Raw genomic sequence first — 20,879 nt, forward strand, 5'->3', positions numbered from 1 at the left:
TATGAGGTCTTCCACATAGCTCTGGAATTTTCCATGCAGTATACTCTGGCCTTCTGCCTCTGCCTCTTCCTCCTGCGTGCTAGGATTACAGGTGTGTGTCACCCTATCCGACCCAATTCTGTATTTCTACAATGAAAAAACTATCTTGACATGTATAAGCATCAATGATGTAATAGCTGTCACTACTATGTTCAGCAGACAGCAGTTCACAGCATCCCTCCTCGTCCTCCAATTCTTATATCCTTTTTGTTTCTTCCTCTATAATGTTCTTTGTGCTTTGGGGATGAAGTATTAATAAGAGTGAGGAAGGAATGTATATTAGCATATTTCATTGTGTATATGTATGAAATTCTCAAGAATAACAGAAATTACCATAAAAAGAAAAATAGTATATTAGCTATATAAACGATTCAAGTTTATGAGGAAGTTCACCCCAAAACATTCAAATCATTATTGCCACATGAATGATTTGCATTTTAGCACAAAAATTGAAAGACTCTAGATAACTTAGTGGCACACTTACCTTTATTGAAACTGAACAAATGCTTTTTTAAAATAATCCCTTTTACAGCACATGTAAAATGTAATTATTTCCATATAATTTTACAGGTTGTCTTTTGAGTAAGCAAAAATACATCTTTTTTTTTCTTACTTAAAACATGTAGCCAGGATTCAAACCACGTAGCTCTGATACCGAAAAGGCAACGGGTTATGAAAATCACAGTACAGTTTGAATTTTTTTAAGTTAATCAAGAATATTTAAAACGATATTCACTTGGATTGAAAGTACAAATTACAGGTCAGTCAACATTAGGACTAGTAGTTACAGCTACAATGAGGGCAGAAATGGGAAGTTTGAGCTACTCTGAGCTACACCAGTCACAACACACCGTCTCCATAAATACTGTGGCATAGCAGCTGCAATAGCTAAATTACACTTGGGCACTTAAAGTCACACATAAATATAGCCAAAGTGAAAAAATATACATAGTATGCTAACTTGATCTAAAATAAAATGAGCATTTCTTTTAAGAGAATATACCAGCAAATCAATTACGCAATACACAATGAAGCCCCCACTTTACATCTAGGAAAGAAAAATAATATCAAAGTGCACACCTACACAGACAGCAGAGTAGAAATCTGCTCTTAGTCATTTGTGTTTATCTTGTTGTTGTTTCCTGGATTTGTAGAAAGAATTTACAACCCACAAAAGGATTTCTTGGGTGAAACACTAATTACAGACATTGTAAGTATCATAGCTCAGGAGGCTTGTTTTAAAAAATGAGGCAGCATTTTCCTGAAAAAGTTTGGTCCTCAATTTACTATATGGTAGTCACTATTGTCAGATGGTAAGCATTTTCTGTGTGTGTGTGCGTGTGTGTGTGTGTGTGTGTGTGCATTAAACTAACCTTTCAGAACCAGAACTTGTCAAATCAAACCGTAAGATAACCAGCCCTCGAGAACTTGACCTTGCATATCATGTCTGAGTGATGTGTCCTCTGAAAGAACAATGCTATAGACTATGGATGGGAGTTATGCTCAGGTGATTCTGCAACACCTTAATTTTGTGCAGTTTTCTTCCTTGCCCATAGAACCTGTCCTTTGTCATGTAGGTGCCAGAAACCCCACCCTCATGATTTCCCTCCCCCCACCCTCAATGTTCTCTGTCAAAGCGATATAAAGACACTATTACTGTGTATTTACAAGCACAACACTTAGGCAAGAAGGTCCCAGGGTCAATAGGATACATCTATTTCTTGTGGACATCTTCATGCCGAATGATCTTGTATGTGATCAGTAAAAGATGTTGAAAATGAGGAAGGCCAGTGGGAAGGCAACTCAAGAGATATGGTGTCGATTCTTTTGCCCGATCCACAAACTTCTTCTTGATAGCATCTGCATCTTTTGGGGGTTGCGGAAGTGGGTTGGCAGGTGTAGCCTTGACAGCTGTACCATCTTTCACTTGGAGGCAGTGACCCATCCCATAACCGCTGAAGTTAAAACGGCTTTCACGAGTAACATCTTCTTCCTGGCAGAATAGAGACAGGAAGCACAGACTGTCAGTCAATTTTGAAGGAAGGTTCTTTAGTATAAGGATGAATTATAGTTAACCAGAGTGTGGGAGGTTTTGGAAATAGGGAGATTTCAAGTTCCATTAATTATTTATAGCACATATAATTCATTAACTTTTCAAAGTGGAGAAATTAAATGTAAAAATAATGACTATGATCATTTTAATTAATCAACAAACACCAACACCTATGCTATATTCAGTACTGAGTTCTCCAAATCTTGTTTACCAATCTATAAATTTGATTAGACTGTTTCAAAAACAATTTCCAAATTTCTATATACTATAAATATATGAAGATATATTTGAAATATATGGAGAAATGTCATTCATTCATTTCTTCTTTCTCCAAAAACACCTTTTTTGAATTACTGCTATATACTTGCCCCTGAGTTAAGAACTTTTAGTACCATGATCCATTTACGGTTCGGTTATTTAATTAACATTTGATTAAGACCAACCCGTTAATTATATTGTTTCTCCTATGGCCCCCTGGTTCATTTCAGCTACACAGTGGAGATTAAATATTCATCATTTGTCATGTATATCTGTAGCACAGTGTTTCCAGTATTGATTTTTAACATTGATTCTTTGGCCAAGAAGAATCTTTACCATATTTAAGCATACCATTTTAGTCAATGCTGGTAGTGTTTTATGGTGATTATGTCTATTCACAAATTAAATATAAGACAGAAAATAGTTTTTACTTGGTCTGAAAAACAATCATTTTTGAGACAAATGGGATCAGGTGTATAGTTGAGTCAAAGAGGGAATCAATGGTGGGATTTAATGACTTACTTGACAGCAACTTATCTATAAATAGTCTTATAAATTATCTTCCTTTAATAGCTTACTTCTTCAATACCATGTAATATAAATCCAATTGATAAAGGATATGTTTCCCAAAATACAAGAAAACTTGGTATTCCAATTGCTTATCATTGCTAACTGCATGCCCAAATTTTCCAGTCACATATAAAAGTATGTCAAACAGAACTTTGAACATATTATGAACGCATAAGCTCATCTGTATCCCAAATGAGTGAAGGACAGATTATTACCTAGTGGTATCTAAATGAGTTTTAAAGTCACAGGAAGACTGGATAGGTAAAAAAGTATATATTTTTGAAATCTACATCAGTTGAGTACAAAAATGAAAGAGAGAGAGAGAAGTTGTGCATGGATTAAAGAGATGTGTAAGCACTCCAGAACGGTTAGGGTAGATTATAGTTCATATGCTCAGACGAACCATTGCAGAAGTCAGGAAGGAAAACAGATTGACTTCCATGTGTCTTACTTAGTACATGCTACTTCCTTCTATGAGAAATACATGCTGATTGAAAATGAATAATAGAGTTCCATAGAGTCCTTAGAGACTTGGTTTGTCAAAACACTGCCCATTGTGATAAAGTGCTTTTCAGATAAAGCCCAAACATAGCTAAATATGCCATTGCAACTGAAATACCTTAGAATTTGGCTAGAGGCTAGTCCCAGTGTGAGGTGCGAGACACTTCATGCCACAGATATGTATATATGATCTCTAGGAAAGTCAGACTAGGAAACAGAAGGCTCATTTAATTGATACATTCACTGATATTATGTTTATTTTATTGTTGTTTTAGAAATAGATACATGAGTGCTGCATTTTCCTCCCACACTTCCTCACTCGAACTTCTCTCACATGCCCTTCTCAAATTCATGACCTCTTCTTCTTTAATGACTATTGCTACATATGTGTGTTTATGTAAGTACATTCTGCTGATTCCGTCTAGTGTTGTCCGTGTGTACACAAGTTTAGGGCTGACTATCTAGGATTGGATAACTTATCGAGGGGTTATTCATGGAGATTGATTCTCCCCCTCTTAGCAGTCACTGGTGGCCTATAGCTCTTCATCTAGGAATGGGGCCTTGGGATATTTCCCCTGTCCATTTTGGGATATCAACTATCATTGTGAGGTTTTGTTAAGGTGACCTCAGTTTTAAGATTTTTATCAGTGAAGCTCTGTGTCATACATAGAATATACTATTTAACAGCAGATGTCCTGGTTCTCTGGCCCATTGGACCTTTCTACCTCCTCTTGTATGATGTCCCCTGAGCATTTGGTATGAGAGTTATATTGCAGATGGGTCTGTTGAGAATAGGCACCCCATGGCCATTTGTTCTCTACATTTTGACCAGTTGTGTAATGGTCTTTATTTGCTGCAAAATGAAGCTTCTTTGGTGAGAGGTGAAAGGTACACTTATCTGTGGTTGTAAGAATACATGGACGTAACAGTAGTAAGTTCTCTTCTAGAGTCCATAACCTTATTGGTCATGGATAGTTTCTCTTGTTAACAGTACCAGGCATGAATTCTTCATCTTTCTTATCAGCAAATGACTCCAGTGCAATCAATAAGTACATTAGTTATAGCCTTTAATCAGCCCATCTATAATCACAATGAATCAAACCTAAGTTCTACAAAGTAATTGTGAAACTGCTACATTATAAAGGCATGCTTCCTTACTGTGATTCCTGTTAGATTATCCTATAGAAGCTAGTTTAATGATCGATGTCCCGTGGCTTACTACAAGCAAATGAAGTTTTCATCCAGAAACTAATTGTTGAGTGTTGATTTTGTGTCAAGAATTTGGCTAGATTGTGTGAGACGGTTAATGTATTTGGAGCTCTACTGTATAGATTTTTAGAATGCAGTGGGAAAGATAACCTAGAGATATTACATTATATAGAATCTGGCAAAGAATATTCAGCCTGACTTCTGAGTAGTTCTATGTGCACAACTGCATGAACTCAGTAATGAATGGTCAAACTGCACTCAGATTGAAATATTATATTTTTATTTTCTTAAAATGTGAATGACTTAGACATCTTTATTCCTGTAGCAGCCTGCTTACAGGAGGCCTTCTTCTGACCCCACCTCCATTCCCTGGAGAGTCTGCCTCTTGATGAACACCCAGTTTATCTCTTTCCCTTTCAGCCTTACCTTCTAGCCCATCTCCGTTCTTTTCTCAGCCATAGATCCCCAGAAATACTTTTAACCAGGGACCCATAATAGCCGCTCCAGTCTGGGACTTGGGTAGGAGATTTTCAAAATCCTCCTCATTCTCTATTATCATCTCTCCAGAGTTAGTCCCTAGCAGCGTGCCTGCAGGGGGCCCTTCTCCCATTCTACCTTCATTTCCTGGGGACCCTACCTCTTGATATGGACCCCGGGTTCCCTTAGCTCTTTCCAGAGCCCCCTCTCAAGCTTTCATCCTAGTCTGTCTTCATTCCTTTCTGCCACTCACCAAACCACAGAATTCTGTACTGGAGAGCCCACAACCACCACATTTGCCTAAGATGCAGAGTAGTCAATAGCAACCAAAAGAATGGAACATCTACCTCAAAAGACAAGACTAGATATCACTAAGAAACACGTCAAACATCGTAACTCTAGATGCATAAACTCCAGTGCAAAGTCACAACTATGAGCAGAAAAGGGTCCACCAGAAGCCTGCATCTATATCATAATACATCCTAGAAACGCAATATAGCTGAAGTGCAAGAAAAGTGCTTCAAGAGAGCAATTATGAATATGTTCAAGGATGTTGAAGAGGATAATATGAGTAAATCCCTCAATGAAGTCTCTAAAAGCAGTTTAATAAAATAATGAAAACAAGACATAAAGTCAGAATTTAACAAACAAACAGGATCACTAAAGAAAATCCAGGTAAAAATGAAGCTGAGCATAAAAGGCTTCAGCTGTCAGCCTCACCAATAGATTATAATACATGGAACAGAGATTCTCGAGGGTTGAAGACAAGTTAGAGAAAACGGAAAGCTCATTCAAAGAAAACGTTAATCAGAAAGTATGTGAATGATTTAACTGGTTCAAAGTTTCAAATACATGTTTTAAATATGGAGTAAACATATGAGTTAACTATGACAGTGCCTTCCTAACTGTCTCCTGTCTGGATTTATTTCATGCAAGAAAGGGGGCAGCACATAGGTTAAAAGGAGGAGGGAACCTACTTGTCATATTGGTTGTAGGCAACCTCAGGTTTTCTAACTAGGGATGTGAGAGACAAGTGTGTTAAGAATGGGAGAGCACTTCCCAGAATGAGAGTGAGTAGTGAGCAGGGAAAAGGTATCTACTCAATTCTAACTATCATTAACCAGAGTGGGAGTGACACAAATATGCTGTGGATACTTGGGGTACTTGGGTCTTAGATTTTGCTGGGAGAAGGCTGACAAACTGTTGATCTCAGGCTGTGTACTTTATGTTTTTCAGATCGCAGATACCTCATGCCAAAAATGTGAAGACTGCACTAGAGCCATGGAACCCTGATGCGGCTGCTGAAGACTTTTGCAAATATGCTCCTGTGTGCTCTCCTTACATTCTCTTCATGGCCAGTCGGAAAAGATGCTCTGGGAGTTAGAGTTTAGGACCTGCAGGTTTTAACCTCTAGTGGTTCTAATGTAAAAGGTTTGAAACCACTGGTGTTCATGAATTCTAATGTCTGACTCTAAAAACGTACAGCGAATCATATATTAGTAAGTCTAAAATTAATTTTCAAATGGAAGCAATTTTTCTCCACACGATTTTCTTATCTGCCTAAGCTTACTGTACTTTTCTTCTTTCCCTGATTAAAATTTCACAAATTTTAATTTTCTCTTTTAACCCCATTTAGAGATTCATAAGTAAGCATATATCAGTGCTTGAGTGAGATAATATTCATTTAGGTTCCTGAGTTTCGAAAAAAAAAAAAAGAGTAGTTAGCTATAACTTGGTTTTAGCACATAAAAAAAAAGGCTTAAATATGCGCATCCATGTTCCTTTCAGACTGGCTCATTCATAGAATTTCTCTAGCCTTTCCACTCACTCTGTGAATGGACAGCTAAAGAGATTAACTCATTCAATTAAGTACCAGAGGTAGAACAGAAGGATACTCAGTTTGAGTAGCATTATTTTAGACATTGTTATGCAAACCGTAGGAGCAATAGAACTTGGTGAATAACGAGCGAGGTGAATTTTAAGAGGGTTCTCTCTGCTTCAACTATTTCATTCATTCAGCAGTATTTTCAAATGTTCTTCTGAGCATAGCTATGGTTAATAAATCAGTTCTTTTAAAAATTTGCTGCTGCTACAAATTTTATCTGTTGAAGTGGAGGAAATTATCCACCCAATTTGATAAAGGCGATATGACTACGTTAAGGATCTTCTTGTTTACTTTTATGACCTATATCAAAGGATATGGTTTTGATTTTGAAAAACATAACGGCAACTGACTTGGATTTTTGTTGTTGTTACACTAAATGACTAATTTACTTTCTAGTAGGTTCTGACTAAAATGTTTTGGCAGTGTGGCAAGATTCCTACGTGGGGGCAAAATGGAGATGAGTCTTTTACTAAGTCAAGGGTAATCTGAAGCTGAAATAAAAACCAATTTGTATACATGGCCTATAAATATGCCAACTAATGTAAGTCAGGCCCTCCCAGTTGGGAATTTTTGACACAACTCCGTTGTTGAATTAGCTGGGAACTGTTAACTATTTCTGCAAATCCACCATCTTTAATCACTGAACCTCAAACACCAAACACCAACTCTAGCTTTCCTTTCATTTTGTGTTGATTAGTAACATTTCTATAGAAAATGACTCATCTGCTACACAGTTCAAGGCATTCATTTGCTATCTCTTGCATTGATAGTATCTCCAATTTGGTCTGCTGTAGAAACTACTGCTTTGGCACTGCAAGCCATTGGAGATTTATTGCTATTTTTGTTTAGTTTTTGCATCTGTTTTACCTGTCATTAAACATGCCCATTCGTCATTGGCAATGCATTGAATCAGAAGCTGCCCAGAATTATAACACAGTGAACTTGTTATATAAAAATGATTTCAATATAATTAAAGAACATGGCGCTTAAGAAAAAAATACTGTAGTGCTTCCCATGTCTCAGACTTTTATGTCCTAGAAAGTAAAAATGGAAGATTTCTAAATGCTGGGGTAGAGGAAGTATCTTTTCTTCACACTCCACACCCGGATTCTTTGATTGGATCTAGTGTCCCTTCTGCCATAACTGGAAATTGCTCAGTTGGAACTCAAGGCTAGTATGCTTCAATCAACACAAGGACATAATGGAGTCTCTAGCCCTCCTTAGGAAACTGTGTGAGTCCAAACACAAATAAATTTTCAATGAAAATCTCTTCCAAAATATGATGGCTAGATGATGCTTGGCTTAATTATAAGCCTGGATGTTTTTATTCCTTTAAGAGAATTTTATTTCAATTTGGAGGGAACCTCAGTTCCTTCTTCTATATTGTAAGTTCTTATGAATTGATACATATGAATAATAGATAAGTATAATTTATTATGGCTACATTTTCCCCACCCTCCCCATGACTACATATTTTGTACTTAAATTTGTAGTCAGCCTCGTTGGGAAACCAACCTTGTAAATCATAGGAGAAATTGAGGCCAATAGATGCTACATGGTTTTGAACTGCTATATTATTAATAAATTCTAAAGTTGAGATTCAAAGCCAAGCAGGTTTGAATGCACACTATATGATTTAGAAGATACTAGAAGTCTTTTACTCTTACAATTATGGATGATGAGTCTGATTAAGATTTTCAAAAAATGTTGAAATTAATAATACAATTATTATTCCTTGTTATTTAATGACAGGTGGTAAAATAAATCAGTATTTTCAGTCTTTTGAGGAGATAAATGAAAAAATAAGTTCTCTATAGGAAATTAATATCCATAGATCATTTATTTTTTCAAGAGAGAATAATGATATAATTGCTTTTAAAAACACAATCTTACTTTGTGACCCAGGCTGGTCTTTAATTTCAGAGTCTCTTCACTCAGTCTACTAAATGTCAAGACTATATACCTGCCCCACTATACCCTGCTATTATTGATTTTTGAAGAAGACATTTCAGAGTTACATTCATAAACTACACATCATTCATTTATTTATATTTCTACCAATATTTATTGAGCTTTTATTATCAGCAAGGCAAAGGGTAGGGAGACGGTAGTAAGTAAGAAGACAAAAATCTCTGCTTTTTCTTAATGTTTGCATTCTACTGGGAAAAACAGTAGTTAACCAAAACTATATTCACAGATGCTATATGACAAATACCTATACAAATACAATAATTTACCTGAACATTTCTAAAATGGAATTCTAACTGTCAACATCAACTTTCAAGGAAAAATTGGCAACTTACAAATTTGGAAAAAAAAAACCTTCACTAACTCCCAATAGAGGGCCAATATTCAAAATATATAAAGAACACAAAAAGCTAACCTACAAAATAACCAACAACCTAATCAAAAATTGGGGTATAGAACTTCACAACAGAGGAATTGTGAATGGGCGAGAGGCACTTAAATGTTCAAAGTCCTTAGTCGTCAGGGAAATGCAAGTCAATACTACCATGAGATTCTACCTTACACCAATCAGAATGGCTAAGATCAAAAACTCAAGCAACAGTACATGCTGGAGAGGCTGTGGAGAAAGAGGAACACTTTTCCATTGTTGGTGGGATTGAGAACTTGTACAACCACTCTGAAAATAAATCTGGAGATTCCTCAGAAAATTGGAAATAGATCTACCTGAAGACCCAGGTAAACCACTATTGGGTATATGCCCAAAATATGTCCCACCATGCCATGGGGGTACATGCCCCACTATGTTCATGTGGCCTTATTTGTGATAGTCAGAAGCTGGGACAATCCAGATGTCTCCAAAATGATGAATGCATATAGAAAATGTGGTTCATTTACGCAACAGAATACCATTCAGCTATTAAGAAGTAAGTTTTGCAGGCAAATGGAAGGAATTAGGCAATATTATCCCAAGTGAGGTAACTCAGACCCAAAAGAATGTGAATGGTATGTACTCACTAATAAGTGGATATTAGTAAAAAAAAAAAAAACGTACAGAATACCCAGGATACAATCTACAGAAGTCAAGAAGGTTAATGAAGCCAAGGGGGGCCCAAGTGAGGAAGCTTCAATCCCACTTGAGAGGGAGAAGAAAGTAATCACAGGCTGGGGGGGGGGCAGTGGGAGAGAGGAACTTGGGTAGGAGAGGAGCGGGGTGGGGGAAAAAGAGGAACATAATCAGGTATTAGGAGGGAGAGCAGGAGTGAAGCCTTGAGGGCCAGCAGAATAAATGGAAACAGGCAATCTTGGGAGGTAGGGAAGTAGGGGGGACCCTCTAGAATGTACCAGAGACCTAGAAGGTGAGGCACTCTGAAGACTCAAAGGGAGGGGGCCTAGATGAAATGCTCAATAGTAGGGAAAGGGAAATTGTAGAGTCCACCTCCAGTAGAAAGATAGAGCATCAAGTGGAGGGAAGGGGTTGCCATTTCTCAGTCAAAAACTCTGACTCAGAATTGTTCCTGTCTTTAAAAAAAAATTCAGGGACAAAAATGGAGAAGAGACTGAGGTAAAGGAGGTCCAGTGACAGGTCCAAATTTGGACCATCTCCAGGGGATGCTCCAAGGCCTGATACTATGGAGGCTATGGTGTGCTTACAGACAGGAGCCTAGCATGGCTGTCCTCTGAGAAGCCCAACAAACAACTGAGTGAGACAGACTCAGACACTTACACACAACCAATGGACTGAAGTCAGGGACTCCTGTGGTTGAAGTAGGGAAAAGCTAGAAGAAGCTGAGGAAGAGAGTGACCGTATAGGAAGACCAGCAATCTCAACTAACCTGGACAGCAGAGCTCTCTCAGACACTGAGCCACCAACCAGGCAGCATACAATAACTGGACACATCTATAGCAGATGACTGCCTGTCTGGCCTCATTGAGAGAAGATGCACCTAATCCTTAAGAGACTTGAGACCCCAGGGAGTGAGGAAGCCTGGAGGGCTGGGGTGGGTTAGGGTGAGGTGGGGACATCTTTTAGGAGACAGGGGAGAAGGAATGGAGTGAGGAAGCATCAGAGGGTGGACAGGGAGGGGGATAAAGACTGGATTGTAGAAAAAGATTAAAGACGACGACGACGACGATGATGATGAACAAATCACTAGATGGATGATGGTACCAGTCAGTGAGAAAAAAGACAGTGAAGGAAGATCATTTGGACCAAGGAAAAATGTGATTGAGAAGAAATGCTTAGGGCCAACTTACCTGGAGGCATATACTTGGTTACATGTTAACCCATGACTGCCATCTTCCTACCTAAAACTAACTGTTTATATTTTTTCTTTTAGCTAGAACAACTTTTGCAAATGTTTCTGGATTCAAAATACATCCATTATGGTACTGAAGATCACCTGATGTTCACCTGAACATCCCAACACTTTATAAAGTAGCTTCCCCTTAAGTCCTTTGGGTGGGACCCCATAAACATCCTGGAGATCCCTCCACTGGTCATGGGACTCTATCCCTCTTCTGGAATAGGCCTTTGACTTGCTTCTAATAAACCGAATGCAATTGAATGGACTTTAAATCATTTCAGAAGCTTGGTCAGAGTAAGTACCAGTGTTTCATTTTGGCTTGCTAGAATGTACACTTAAACCTATGAGTCTCTATGTCAGTTGTCTATCTGTTTTGAAACAATTAAAGTATGTAAAAATAATGAGCCCATGTGAAGATATCAAATAAACAAGCTCTGATACTAGGTGAAATGAGAAAGATATCTCTTTCAACTCTTCTATCATCCACCTGCACCGAAAGTCATATCCTAAGCTGAAATGACTCTTGTGGAACCTTCCAAATTCTTGACACATGACCACTGTGAGTAACAAAGAGCTAAATATTGTTATTTTAAGTCGTTAAGATTTGGGGTGATTTTTCATATAGTAATAAATAGCTTTATACATAATCAATAGTATCCTTCAAACCTAAATGCTGTCGCATTGTCTCAGGGACCAGGCGCCAGGCAGAAGCTGGAAGGGGCTCAAGGAGATGGTTGGAAGACTAGAAAGGGAAGGAAGCACTTATTGTTGCAATCTACGAAAAGGTGGAGAGTTCACTCACTATATCCTGTGCTAACATGAAAATAGAAAATACATATTGTAAATCTGATGATCCAGCTAAAGAGATTTCCAGATAGAGTGCTGTGGGTATTAAATGTACAGCTGTAACTTAGAAGGTATATGAAGGGTAAACAGTGGGTCTGTAAGATCACTGTGATAAAACTCAAGAAATATCTAAACAAGTGCCTTACACTTCATATCCTCTGACAACAAGCCTTACTAGAATTTACTAGAGTATGTTTGGTAGATTCTGTCCTTTCAAACAGAAGACTGCTAAGAACGCTGAGGGTCTGTGCCACAGAAGCCTTATATGGAAGGAGCCTGTGTTCAAGAAATTTAGTTTCTTTCTGTTTTTGAGCTATTGTTTCACTGAGGAATCCAGACTTTCCACAAACTCACAATCCTCTTGCCCCATGGAATAGAGGGAACACCACCATGCCTGCTCAAGAAAGGTTTATCTTTAATTGACAAATAATAACCATATGGATTTATGGAGAGTAATATAAGGTTTTGATAAATGTATCACTTGGAAGGTTTGCATCAAGTTAAATCATCCTGTAACATATTTATCATTTTGGGGGATAACAGCACCTACGTAGTTGTCTTAGCCATTTTGAAATATATAACACATTATTTTTAATTTAAGCATGCTGTGCAGTACATCTCTAAAATCTGCTCTTGTCAAATGGATACTGGGCTTATCCTGAAGAGATTTGTGGTTATGGCTTGTGTGTAATAACATGAATTATAAATTGATATCCCCAAAGCTCCAACACGTAAGGGAATTCTATATGCTTGACTTGAAAGCAATAATGATGATAGAAAGTGAAAAGACTTTTTTGAGCCCTTAATCTTCTGTTGGTGGGGAAAATAGTATAAAGAGCTACTAAGTTACAAACAAATGCAGTGTCTTGGCAAGAATAACAAAATAAGCCCTCAGAGAACAGAGAGGAAAAACAGAGCAAACAGCTCCCAAGGATGTATCCTTAGTCAGGAACCCACTAACCCAAGCTTTTCCAATTCTAGAATTCCCACTAATCAATGATTGCAATGTATCACTTATTTTTCCCTGATTTTGAGTAGAGAAGTAGCAGTACATGTATCTCTATATTGTTTGTTGGCTATTCTGGGCAGATATTTCACTTTTAAGGTCCCAAGGTTTCATAAACAATTCTGCTCATAGGGCTTAACCTGAGGTGTCTTCTCTGAGGGAAAGGGTATGATCCTGAGTTTTGAAATGTGTTTTAATTCAATAACTGTATTCATTTTTATCAGTGGATGCCTCTTACATGGTATCAATTAGTTTTTTTCATGTAGAAAATAGCAATTCTAAGCAAGCTTTCTAGTTTACTATTCATGTAGATGTGCATTTCTGTGATAATTGAGACTAAAAGCAAGTATGACTTGTGTGCCTGAAAGAAGTGGATTTTGACAAGAAGGGTACTGGAGAAGAATTTATTTGTAAAAGACGACTTCTATCACATCTCCTATACATATGTTTTCTTTGATGAGACTTTGAAACTCCTCCTGCAGAGTGTTAGGAATCTATATTCCCACCTACTGAGTCGGGAAAGCCTGTGACATGCTTCTAACTGAAAGAATGTAGAAGGATGACACTTTATGAATTCCCCTGATAATGGGCAAAAGATATGCTTGGTCTCAGGAGCTAGCATATAAAGTGCTCTGCTGCCCAGCAGCTGCCATGTTAAGAGGAAGCGAAGGCATGTGGTAAGGTCAAATATGGGCACTCTAATTAGCAGGCCTAGTCCCAGGAGCTCCCAATCTAGACACCTGACATGTGAGTGAATAAGTTTACAGATGCCTAACTCCCAATTGTCAAGTAAGAGACAACCTTTGAGTCTTCCGGCTGAGACTTCAGAAATCACAGAGTGCAAAAATTTATCCTTACCCAGCTCGTTCCAAATTCCCTAGCACAACACTATGTCAGTTGTTTGTGTCATTGAGTATGAAATGATTTATAACACTAAGTTACTGTAACAGGCTGATTGGGTCATGGCTGTGCCAATTTTTCAGTTTTAATGGCTAGTACTTAGTCTTGGCATGAATAAAATTAGAAACATTATGAAAATACAGGCATGAGTGTATCCCTGAGTCAATGCCTTTTTTCTTTCAAATTTAAAAGTTGGTTATACAGTGCCAAATGGTCATTTCGAAAAAGCACACATATAAGTATTATTATACAGATCAAGGTTAAATTTAGGAATATATATGCATATACATATATGTATGCAAAAACTATTAGTCCAAAAAGAGACCATGAATTTGAAGGAGAGTGGGGAGGCTATATAGGAGGGTTTGGAAGGAAGAAAGAGAAGGAAGAAATGTAAATATAATCTCAAAAATAAAAATAAAAGATAGAAAATAGACATAAAATAGCCATCTCTAGGGCTGTATAGATGGATTAGCAGTTAAGAGTGCTTACTGCTCTTGTAGGTGACACAGCAACAGTTCCCAGAACCAGTGCTATTAAGTGGCTCACAATTGCCTGTAACTCCTGTTTCAGGGAGTGGTGCACATAATCTCTGTCTCTGTCTCTGTGTCCATCTCTGTCTCTGTCTCTCTCTCGCAAACACACACACACACACACACACACACACACACACACACACACACACACTCATAAAAATCATAAACAAAACTTATTGGTGAATAATTACTCTGTAAGCCATGGCAGGTAATCTAGCCTCTCTGAGATAAGCTGCCTGTATCATTCCTTAGCTATCAGATATTCAGCATTATTGCCGTGGGCTGCAATAGTCATCCTGTTAGCGAATCGTACTACTGAAGAACTAATGCTTTTCTTTTTGATAGGGAATGTTAACTCCTGATCAAAAGGTACATTTCGTGCTTCACCTCTATAACGGTGTCTCAGACAAGCCAATGTCATAACCTTATGATATTTTCAAGGTAATAGTTTCCAAGAATCTCATTTTACTTATCAGCCAATCTCTGTTATAAAATAAAGTACATGTTTCTTTGTGAAATACATAGCTGAGCTACACAAAAGATATAGATTTGTGTGTAATTTCTTGGATATTGGATTCAGAACTGGGTTTCTGATATGTACTTAATAAATCCTTGGTAAGTCCTTGTTGATTGCCTGGTGGATTTTTTAACTTTGTAGACGACTTTCCATTAGCTACAAAACCCTAGTTCACTTAATTCCAGATTTGACCCACATAAAGTGATTTATACTCAACCCTTTATACAATGTTTATGTTCCCTATAGTCAAACATGGTCACAGTTTAAATATTATAGTAGGAAATACTCTAAACTACAAAGGAAAATATATACATGTAAATATTCAGGCAGAATTACAGGCAAAGATTGCTAAAGAATATAAACATAAGTGACTGACTATTCTCTTTAAATACTTTAGACATTCCAATATAAAATTATCAGTGACAGGTAAAACTTGGCATAGCAATACCTGTAAGAATTAAGACCAACTCTTGGACGTAATATCCATAATTTGTTTACTTTGTTCAGTAAATAAATTGTCAAAGAGATACTGAAAACTTCATTTCCCCAGAGCTTCCACTTGGAGAATGCTGCAATCATTCATTGTACTTATCAATCATTGCTGATGTTCAATAAAGAAACTCTTATAACAGAGTAAGTACTGAAAACACAATGGTGACTATTAATCACTTTTAAATACTGGTTATCTTTGTGAAATATGAAGATTTATAGATATCTAAATAGAATATGAAAGATTATTGATACACAGAGCCAAAGATATGGGGTATTTGGATGAGCATTAATTATCCAAAGTTTATGAGGGTATTTATGATTCTAACACTAAGATACACAAGGCTATATGTAAATTATCAGCAATATACTCTTGTCCCTAGTGTAAGTGTAGGGGTCAGTTTGGGTTTTAATATTTATTTCCATTTTTTATTGTTTATTTTTCTCGTTCATATTAAAGAACAGGTTAAAGAGCTCTAGATTCTGATAGCTGATTTCTACAATTGTCTTCACTCAGCAGCGGTGACTTTCTGAGACTGTATCCAAGTCACTTCGGTAACAGTACTCCCTAGGACATTTCCTGGATCCAAATAGTCAGTTATTTTGTTGAGAATGAGACTTTTTATCCTGAAAAATAGCCCTTTGTGGAGGAAGAGAGGGAGACAGTAATTGTCGCCTGTGTGACATTTTCTCTTCATCTAATGCAGTCCTTTGTACACCATCTAGGTCAATTGTTCTTTCAAAGAACTTCTAACCTTTCTCTTTTACTCTAGATCCAGTCTCCTGGACATTACAGAAAGTAGAGGAAAACCGCAGTCTCGAAGCCAAATGACTTAGGAGAAACTGAAGTCTTTTCTACTTTAGAGCTTTGAGTTTGTAATTGGGGAAAACTTAATAAAACTCATCACTGTCACTCACGAACCAAGTTACTTTTTAATCAGTATTTAGTTGGCACAATATTAAGCTAGTGATCACTCAAGTTATGTGAAATTCATTCTGCTCTATTAATAATCTCAGAAGAAAATGCACACTTTGTAAAATGAAATACATGAGGTTGGTATTCCTAAATATAAAAATATTTTGCATATGAACTATTTTAAACCAAAGTATTAAAGATAGGCAGATGAAAAGTTAATATGTACTAGACATTAGCAAATGTTTCACTAAATAGGTTAGACTTTATTATTATCCACAGTAAAGACTAGGGAATATTTATATAATATTAGAGTAATTGAACTCATATGCCATCTATTTGAGTTTGGCAAACAAAGGGAAACCCCTATAAAGCTATGATTATTGTTGAACATTTGTTTTAAGTCTTATTATTCAGGTTCAACAGAACTTTATCTTTCTAAAAATCTCTTTAAAGAAATTAATACTTCCATGGTGAAGCGATCTATCATTTAGATGTCATTATGCAAAATCTCTTCCATTAACTATATTATACATGATATTTTTATGAGCTGTATGAAAAAATTCACCAGGGTCTCTTATTCATTGCTAATTTAAAAAAGGCAAATATATGAGCAAGGGAGGACAAAGAGAACTCAGATGTAAGTAAGAGCACTATATTGATTACTTTTGCATCACTGTGAACAACTTGTCTGAAGATGCTTTAATAGAGGAAGGATTTACTTTAGCTCACGTTTTCAGAGGATTCAATTCATCATGGTAAAGATGGCATGAAAATAGCTTACATTATGGCAAATAAGAAAAACAGATACAGAGAGAGAGAGAGAGAGAGAGAGAGAGAGAGAGAGAGAGAGAACACTTTTCTATATTTCTCTTCTTCTACCATTTAGTCAATATGGGAAACCCTTTGTATCTTATTTTGTTTTTATAGGGATATTATACCACAGAAGCAAGTAAAGAAATCAAGACACCAAAGTTACTACAGCTTACTAACAGCAGAAATAAAGGTATACAGGATTCAACTGGTTAAACCTCCATCTATCCAACAAACCCATTGGTTTTCTCTTTTGTTTGTGGATCATTTAGTTCACAGTAACTTAACTACAGCTCTATTGAAATTTGAATTTGCATAGTTATTAGTAGAAAATGAGCTTTTTCTTTAATGATGTTTAGTGACATATCTCACCTCTACTCATTAGAGTCCAGTAGTATCAATCTTTCCTTAGTTATGACAAACAATTATGTCAACATTATCAAGTATATTTTGGAAGAGTAAAGTAATCCCCAAAACGATTTTTGTCACCTCTCCACATATGTGAACAAAGAACAACTGTATTTATTTCAGTCTCCTTTTGCACCTGTGTGGGCTATGAAACATATCAGGTATCAGGATTCAAATTAAGAGTCAAAGTAGAGATCAGTCTCTTCTTTTTTCTTTAGTACTACATAGTGGTCTAAGGGCCCCATTGTACCATAGGAAAAGTATCCCAACTATGATTATTATACTGTATAATGTTCTAACATGGACACGTGGCTCAAAAACTTCTGCTTCCAACAATAATTCTCATTTTCAATATAGAAACTAGAAAGAAACTATTACAATGTTAGGCAAGTCAGGTCTTCGTTAGCTCAATATTCTGCAATGACTCTCTCTTCACTGATCTTGTAATTTTCCCTTTAGCTTTTAGACCTCAACTCTTGCTGCTGTTATGCTAGTCCAGAGATCAGCAAATACCTACTGTAAATTTTTAAGTGAATGTTAAATAAAGATTTTATTTTATTTTTTTAGACATCATGGGCCATGCAGTCTCTGAAGACCAGGTATTTTGAGGTTTTGAATCTTTTATTCTACATTTCTATAATAAATAAATTTTATTCTAGTTTGGGGCACTCCCCACCTACAACACCATATTGTTTTAATGAACTGGGTGTGATTGTTTAATCATTTGGCTTTCTGCTCAAAAATCTATAAAGCAAAAAGTGTTTTCACTTAATGTTGTCTGTAGTCTTAGAGAGTAACGGAAAAATCAATAACGTAGTTGTGGTGTTTCAATTCCTCAAGAGAGTAGCTATGCCTTGTACATGGAAATGCCTTCCTAGTAGTTTCTGTCAGTTTTGCTGAAGAATACTCAAAAGACACTCTAAATTCAAAGAAGCATGAAGGTGAACATCTTCCATCTGGTCTATGAGCTGTTCAATTATTAACATCATTTGCCATCTGTTCTGGGTACAGTGTGAACACTGAGAATGGAGGGGACAGGTATTCAGGGATGCCCTTACGACTAAACTAAAAACAGAGATAACAATAGCACCAAAGGCAAACCACACTGAACACTTGTTGGATGGCACTGTTGGATAAGTTCTCCAGACTACTTTTATGTATAGCACACTTGCACACACATGCTTGTGTATACACACATGCATGTCGAGCATATGGGGTAAAAGTACTTATTTTAGGATGCTGAATTACTTAACTGCTACCACCACACCTGAAGAAGCTCCTGTTGAATTTCCTGAAAAACTACATTTCTAAGAATCCTACTTTAAAAAAACTAATTGCTATTCCATATATATATATATATATATATATATATATATATATATATATATATATATAAATGAATACCCAGTCTTACTAGTATAAATAACTGGGAAAGTGCTTTTAAGGGATGATTTTAGGGAAATTGTTTTGAGATAATGCCTCAAGTCTCCAGGGATATGGTATTAATGATCTATACATGAGAAGACTGAATTCTTTAAATTTTGCTGCTGCCACTAATCAATATGGTACCTAGGTAAGTCAATCTATGTGACTCAGTCCCCTGTGAGGTAAAATGTAGAGAATGAGTCATTCTTTTAAAAAAAATTAAGGTTTTTGAGACTATACAGTGAGATATCTAACTTTAAGTTTACAGTTAGGTATAGGTTAACAGTTCTTTGTTTTTAAAGTATGCTTAAAAGATTTTAGTATGATGTTAATATTGTAAAGAATGTAAACAGTTACCCAACTCAGTAATTTACTGATGAGGTAGTCATCAAATTAGATTGGTTATTATTCTCTATTATTTCTGCCTCTGTCTTTTTTATTCCTTTTTACTAATGTATGAACTAGCCTGCCCCTACCAGCCTCAATTCTATCAGAACTATTTGAGTCCTTCTATCATGTATTTACTATGTCAGGATATTTTTTTATTCAATTTATCAAAAGACTCTCATTGATATGTCAGTTTATGGACTATTGGTTGTAAGTCAGTGGATAAAAAAGGGACAGAGTCATTAGATAAGGAACACATTGAGAAGGTGAATGTATTCTTGCAGGCTGATGAATTCCCGACTGCATTCCCTATGAGGAACTGGAGAAGGGACAAGAAATGCTGGGCTTCAGAAGTGAGAAAAGTGAATCATATGAGACTTACTTTCCAGAAAGCAAAGGGCCTTTTATGGATTTGTATTTATATTTATACTAATGGTTTCAAGGGAGCTAATCAAAAATAATTGGTTGACATTAGGAGGAAACAGAGTTAAAGTCAAAATGATGATGAATCATTAAAATTCTATAATTGAATGTTTCAAGGTCATGGATTCCTGGATGCTACATCTAGTCAAATGTTTAACAATTTGTTGGAGATTCCAGGTAGTTTATAGGAATATATGACTAGGTATTTTTCATTCGTGGAACATTAACTATAGGTGAAGGTCATTAAAGTAAGTAATATAAGAGAGGAAGCCATATTGAAGCCATGATGGAAGCTTAGGAAAGACATATTAAACTAAGCTATATACATGTGCTATCTCCCAGAAATTTCTCATCATTCTGATTGAATTTCAATAAACCTGCTCCAATATAATCAACCGCACACAATAATTCAGTCATGCTGTAATTTTTGCAAAGAATCTAATATCAAACTTATAAGATATAGGGCATGAACATTTAAATCTCCTAAATAGCAGCATACAATCTGATTAAATAAAAAGAATAGAAGTTGAATTGGATATACTCAGAGTTTCTAACAAACCAAATACATGGAAACCTAGAAACAACAAAAGGGCCTTCCTAAAACCCATTTCTTTCCTTCTTCTACTGCTCAGCTTCTGCTCCAAGTTGCTCAGAGGGAGAGAAGTCAATGCTGTTCGGTACATTGTTTCTTTCTTCAGGGAGTCAGTAAACTAAAGAACTGAGAACTCGATGGATTGAACAATACGATCATGTCTATGTTTTGTCTTGATCTGGATGACTTTCTCCTACCTTGGAAGAGACAGGTTAAGACTGCAATCACCAACATATATGGCTTGAAAACAACTTAAGAGGCTTTGAGGAATGAGCAGTGGGACACCTATGGGCTGTCACTGTTTTGCACACCTGCAAAATATACATGTGAATCCAGGTGCAAACGCATTATCCTGCCAACG

The 20,879-nt window shown here is 36.5% G+C and overlaps 1 protein-coding gene across 1 annotated transcript in view; it reads right to left on the reverse strand.

Moving 5' to 3' along the window:
- Positions 1 to 503: 503 nt before the first annotated feature.
- Positions 504 to 20,879, reverse strand: part of Glra2 (glycine receptor alpha 2) — a 220,317-nt gene continuing 199,941 nt past the window's right edge. The window contains 3 exon segments of the mRNA XM_032889979.1: positions 504 to 1,800; positions 1,803 to 1,851; positions 1,853 to 2,032. Coding sequence (XP_032745870.1) covers positions 1,754 to 1,800; positions 1,803 to 1,851; positions 1,853 to 2,032 — 276 coding nt within the window. The 3' untranslated portion in view covers positions 504 to 1,753.

Source organism: Rattus rattus, chromosome X (genome assembly GCF_011064425.1).
Source record: "Rattus rattus isolate New Zealand chromosome X, Rrattus_CSIRO_v1, whole genome shotgun sequence".
NCBI lineage: Eukaryota > Metazoa > Chordata > Mammalia > Rodentia > Muridae > Rattus > Rattus rattus.